This window comes from Centruroides vittatus, unplaced genomic scaffold (assembly GCF_030686945.1).
Source record: "Centruroides vittatus isolate TY-2023 unplaced genomic scaffold, ASM3068694v2 contig_2901, whole genome shotgun sequence".
NCBI classification, from domain to species: Eukaryota; Metazoa; Arthropoda; class Arachnida; order Scorpiones; family Buthidae; genus Centruroides; species Centruroides vittatus.
In genome coordinates, this window is record NW_027121848.1 from 83 (window position 1) to 6329 (window position 6247).

The 6247-nt window shown below is 34.4% G+C and overlaps 1 protein-coding gene across 1 annotated transcript; it reads right to left on the reverse strand.

Moving 5' to 3' along the window:
* Positions 1-1029: 1029 nt before the first annotated feature.
* LOC136972456 (GTPase-activating protein skywalker-like) lies at positions 1030-5936 on the reverse strand. Its single transcript, XM_067267053.1, has 4 exons — positions 5627-5936; positions 5387-5545; positions 5092-5315; positions 1030-1525 (listed from the first exon to the last, which is right to left on the reverse strand). Exons 2-4 carry the CDS (start codon positions 5441-5443, stop codon positions 1390-1392), a joined length of 417 nt encoding a protein of 138 aa, XP_067123154.1. The 5' UTR covers positions 5444-5545; positions 5627-5936; the 3' UTR covers positions 1030-1389.
* Between the last annotated feature and the right edge of the window lie 311 nt (positions 5937-6247).

Sequence of the window (6247 nt, forward strand, 5' to 3'; positions counted from 1 at the left end):
TTCAGTAGGTCTGAGAATCGGCTACTATCTATTTTTCATACCCCTACACCATCTCCCCCCTTTCAAAAATATATTTATATATAAATTAAGGCTTTTATGTCCAACAGATGGCGCTACCTTCCGACGAACTAAGTTTGCTTTTCTGTCAGGCATTATGCTTTTCTGTGAGAATGGACTGAAGCAGATCATTTTCTATCTATCTATATAAATAATATATAACGTTCGTTTGTTCTTTTCTATGTTGTTTATATTAGTTTTAGTTTACGTTGTTTAGCATCGCGCGTGAGTTCTTTTGTATTTTATTTAAATTTGAAATTGGTTATTCGGAACAGTATTCGAATGTTGTTAGCCTGACGATGGCCATGGAATGGGCCGAAAACGTTTGTTTATGATTAAAGTTAAAGGTTCTCAGCATCAAGGTGTTGTTGTCTTACAGTGTAATAGAGTCTGAGTGAGGTTAGGAGAATAACTATTAATTATTCCTATTTTATTAAAATTATTACTTAATATAAATATTAATATAAATAAAATATAACGTTCGTTTGTTCCTACCGATTCCTTTGAAATTTTGACACAACGTTGCATTCGAATACGCACGTGTTTTTATATAATATACATGTCGAAATTCCCCCCAGTGGGGGGAGATGGACGGGATTAAGGCTTACCGTGAAGAACTCGGCTTCTATTATACTATTTTACATGCGTTTTTTGCGTTTTTAATTGCGTTTTAATAGGTTACGTCAACAGAATATACACTAAAAAGGGATTTTTCGATATTCCCCAGCGGGAAAAGTGACGGGATTAAGGCTTACTGTGAAGAACTCGGCTTTTATTATACTATTTTAGATGCGTTTTTGATTGCGTTTTAATAGGGTACGTCAAGAGAATATACACTAAGAAGGAATTTTTTGAAATTTCCCCCACGGGGGAAGTGTTACACATTTATAATAGATACATTTTGAGCCACAACAACGCGTGGCCGGGTCAGCTAGTAATTTATATATATTCGAACGACAATTATGAACAATCTGTAACGACACAGTTTTCTACAGACTGCAGATTTGCGTATTACATTCAAAGTTATAAAATAATTCACGGCTTTTTATATATCAAGATTGAATGTTTGGCATGTGCACGGTTTACAGCCTTAACGTTATTAATCTCTATAATCAAAGTTCTATAATCATTTGTCAAAAAATATAATTAACATTGGAATGAGTATATATCACCGATAACAAGGAAGGGGGGGAAACTATATATAATGCTTTGTAGATAATCTCAATTTTTTAACAATGTATATGAAAAGAAATCATATTCAAATAATTAAAGAATGATACTTTACAGCAAAAGATGCGTGTATACAAATGTAAAACACTAAGATTTATCTATCTATTTGAATCCGAATACTTCCACAAAAGTGCAAGTAAAGTCGTTGGTGCTGCATAGCGGGTCGTTATTAAAGGTGGCGCAGGTTTCTGTCCTTCCGTATGTCAGGGATTCGTCGAGCCACAGACCCTGTCCTTCTCTAGATATAAATATAAATAACTCTTTAGCATTCAAATTAATCCAGTGGGGAACAAAACAGTCATATAAAAATTGCTAATTATTGTTTAAAAACAAAAATAATACTTCCCAACTTATAAGATACTTTTTGAGGCAGATTTTTAGGAGGAAAAATATATCCATACCTTAATGGCCAGACAGGAGTAGAGGTTAAAATAAAAAAAGGTGTAGGAAATTTGTATGTTATAATTACAGAACTTACGTTTAAAAACAATCAAGAAAAGGAATAAGAAATGCTTAATTTCAATTTGGTTCCACCCAAAGTCCTTTAGAGCAGTACAGTAACTGTGATATCTAATTTTGAGATGGTATTCTTTAGACTGACTGATCCAAATTACAGTTATAAATGGCTACATATGAAATATTTTAATTTGTTTTATTTATATATAAAAGCCAAACGTATCAAACCGTTGGTCAAAAGAATAAACTCTGAACCACCTGGTATGGTACGTTAAACTTAGCTTAATCATTTTGCACTGGAAAACAAATAAGCGCAGTTGCAAAATTGAAATAACCACTATGTTTTTAAAAATTTATTTTTATGAAAAGCACAAGTACAGGTTTAATTTTTATAGAAATGGTAACAAATATCTTTTTTCCTCATAAACAAGACGTTCTCATTTGCAAAATAGGATGACCACCCTCCCGTTCGTAAAAGTTCTCCATTTGTGTCGTACCGAGTTAATGTGCAAATTATGTAACGAGATATTTTCATAAAATTTTCCAGAAAAACAAGTTCTTGAAGTGTAATTTTAAACTAAAGTTAGCTTCATTAACACCACAAAAAAACTTGACCACACAGTTGATTACGAGTATCATTTAAATAGTAATCTAGAGTTATTTTACCTAACAAAGTATTATAGTAACTCTAGATAAGCTTATGTAAATGTATCGCATGCAACAATCGATTTATGCTTATTTAATTACTGGTCCGCATCAAATTATGGATAATTTTACCAATCTGCAATGAGAAGAAGGTTTGGTCATACTCTATGCATGGTAAGTAACTTTTTGAAACTTTGAATCTATTTGGGATAAAAAAGTTGTGTCTGGTAGACAAGAGAGAGGAGTTGTTCTGATGGAACATTTCTTGTCATCTGGATTATAGGACAATTGTATAACTCTTGATAATGTAGACTTGTGTATAATTGTGACCAAATCCTTAAATGCAAAAAGAAAATACAACCACCTTAATTTGAAGAACATCGCAAGAACAGAAGAGTGACCTGGGCAAAAGAATACGTATCTTGGAAGAACGAATGGAGGAGAGTCGTCTTTAGTGACGAGAAGAAATGGAAATGGTCCCGATGGCTTGGCATTTTGCCAACGCAATTTTAGAAAACGGGAACCATATTTTTCTAAGTGACAGTGCGAGGTGGCTGTGGTAAAACAAATCTCGCATTCCTTGTAAGTCAAATGAAAGCTATTGACCTTTTAAAAGAGAACCTTTTGCCATTTAGGAAGGTAACTGCAGCATTTATGGTTTCATTCTCCGGCTGAAATGTCACCAAAGTTTACTTGGAAAGTGGAGTTTAGGTTACAGAACAGCTAGCCAATTTGCCAAGCTTAAACCCTATGGCGAATCTTGCGCAGTACCATATGCCAGTGATAAATAGTACAACAACATTGAAGAAGGCAAATATCACTGCATGAACAGCTGTACATTGTACAAGCTTCTGAAAAGCATGTGCAATTATGTATTTAAGTTTGTTTACTGGATATTAAAAGGGGTGGCCTTATCATTTTGCAACAAAATAGTTGTTTTTCTTGGTTAATGTTACCTTAGGATCCAAGATGGCGACTGGGAAAATTTTTCCCTACGTTGGAGACTGCGACGGGGAAAAAATTTTTTCCCTAGAGTCGAGACGTCGACGATGTGGGGATTTTTTTCCTCTTTGGTTTCGACCCTGCGTTGATGTGGCCGAGTTTCCTGTAACCTCGAAACGGAGACGGCAGTGTGTAATTGCGACGGTAGAGGGAGTTTTTTCGTAACGTCGAGCGAGAGTAAAATCGGCGGGAAATACGTAGGGGTGTTACGAACGAATATGCAAATGCATGATCTACGACGTGATTTCCGTTCCTTTCCGGGCAATTTTATGCAAATCGACTAGTTTCCAGTTGGAATCGTTTACTGCAGTGTTATGACGAATTGCCTATTGGAATAATTGCTGTTTTTTTTTTTCGTTACGATATTTCATTCTCGAACAATTTATTATCGGTAAACGTATAGTTTATTTGCAATTGTTCGATAATGAGTAGTTTTGCAGATTTGAGTTGCAACGACGAATTTTGGTCGAGATGCACCACCCGTGATTTCTACATGTTAATGGAAGACGACGTTTTGGAACTAGGTTTGTCTCCCCGTATCGATAACGCATTGAAATTTGCTGTAAAATTAGGCATACAGCCGACCGAGTCCGTTTGCATTCATTGCAATTCTATATGCAAATTATACTATCGGAGTAATAGAGAAAGCTGTTTCTTGCGATGTAGTAAGTGCGGAACGAAGACTTCTGCCTTTGATGGAACATTTAAAAGTAAATTTGGCCACATTCCTTCGGGTTGCATTCTGTCGTTTATATGGCACCATCTATGTCTGGAATGTACTGTACAGCGACGACCTCGGCGATTGCGGCGGACATATCCAGAAAAACGGGAGTCGATTGGTCCAATCACATACGGTTGGTATTGCTTATAGCTTTGAGTAATTTGACATCGTTTAAAAGAGGAATGCCGAATAAAACTATTGAAATCGACGAGACCGTAATATGTAAAAAAAGAAGGCACGAGAAAGGGCGTATATTAAAAAGTACGTTCGAAAAGGAAAAAAAGATAGGAAGAAGCAGGCAACCACCATCGAAAAGTGAGTAAAAAAATTCTTTTTTTTTTTATTGTTTATTTCGGTTAACATCCGCGGAGTCTGCAGAGAAATTCAAGATGGCGGCCGGAAACGCGGCCATCTTGAATCGAGGGAAAAATTTCCCCCGCCGCCATCTTGGATCCTAGGGTAACATTAACCTTTTTCTTTTAGCACTTTTTCCTGTAAAGTTTACTTCTACATTTAATGTATAAACCATTTGTTAATGTTTCTAAAAATTACATTTTACAGTTACTTGTGTCTTAATAAAACTATGCTAAAAAAATATAGTGGTCATATCAGTTTGCAACTAACCTTATAGTATGTCCTTTGTTTCTTGATTTGTAACTATGAACAATTCTACAGTTAATAAATATCAACCAAGCTTACATTAAAGTTTATTAGAATAAATATGCTTACTGATAAAAAAAAACAGCATCAATGAGTCCCATAACTTTAATTTGTTAAGTTCTGCTTACGTAAAGTGTCTACTAAGCTAAAATGCAAATATTGACTGCGTTATCCTTCCAGAATCTGCTAAATATCTTTGCTAAATTATGGTTTGTACCTTATGAGGCAGGAAATTTAAATAAAAAAGACTTAAAATAACAATAACTCTATTACACAGAGAAACAAAAAAAATATACAATTGTTAAAGAAGAAATTCTTACCCCGATCCTATGCAGATCATCGAATTAGAAGCGCACATAAACAGTTGTTTGGCAGGAGTTAAATGATTTTCGTGATGTTCCAATCCTATCCAAGGATATTTTATAGGATTAGGTGAAAAACTGTAGAGAAACGATTCTCCCGTTCCGAAATATCTTTGTCGATTCCCTCCGTGGTCCTGCTTGTGTCTAGTGGCCCAATCGCTGGAACAATAAGCTCCGAAGACCTACGTTAAAAATCGCATATGAATCTTTTATTGTTCAAATAATCTTTACGATTTTATGAGTATAGTCTCACCTCGTTTTTATTTGTCTTTATGATAAGTATTGTGGGTTCCCATGAGTCGACCTTCATGTAAAATGCAGTAAGACAGCAGCCGTGTTCGTTCGACGAATATACTAGTTGAGGCGTGAGAATAGTTATTCTCGAAGGCAACCAACTCCAAAGAATTTCAATCTAAGAATTTTAAAACAAAACATTTTCTCTCTTTCCCGTAAAGTTAATTTAAGTAGCTGCGTGTTAATTACAAAGTCTGACCTGTTCTTGAGACAGTATGTCCGAAATAAACCTGCCGAGGGGAGCCGTTTCTACGGGACATGCTTTACCGTTTATGGTTTCCTACATAAAACATTAAAAGAACGTGTATAAATAAAGACGTAAAATAATAAATTATAAAAATTTGTTTAAAAGCTTATATATGACATTTAAAAGTAATATAATACGGACAATAGAAAACTGGTAATTCAAAATTACCCTTAAAATTGTATCTATAAAACAAGTGCTGTAATTTTCAAATTAATAAGTAGTAATCAATAAAAATGAATTATTATAATATATTTAAACAATATAAAACACAAAAATAGTTCAATAGAGTGGTTACATTACTAAACAATGGGGGTTTGTTTTTGTTTGCAGTTGTTGTTTTTACAATTTTTGATAAATTGATTAATTAACTCTAGGTTTGGCCATATTAAGGCCCGTCACAACTCCAATCCACGTTATCCGATACGGTATAACGATGGTTTAGATTAGATTTGAACCTGTATTTACACGGTTGTAGATAAAGTTTGTCGAGGGATGTTCTGGCAATTAATTTTTAAACATCTCTGATTTATGTAGAGGCTACATTTATTACATAAAGCAAAATAGATATATATA

Bases quoted from the DNA above. Each gene is read 5' to 3' on its own strand.
- LOC136972456 (XM_067267053.1), bottom strand. From the start codon at position 5,443: ATGAAGGTCGACTCATGGGAACCCACAATACTTATCATAAAGACAAAT. The intron at 5,316-5,386 runs GTGAGACTATAC...TTTTTAACGTAG, and splicing joins TAAAGACAAATAAAAACGAG to GTCTTCGGAGCTTATTGTTC. The intron at 1,526-5,091 runs GTAAGAATTTCT...ATTTATATCTAG, and splicing joins ATGATCTGCATAGGATCGGG to AGAAGGACAGGGTCTGTGGC.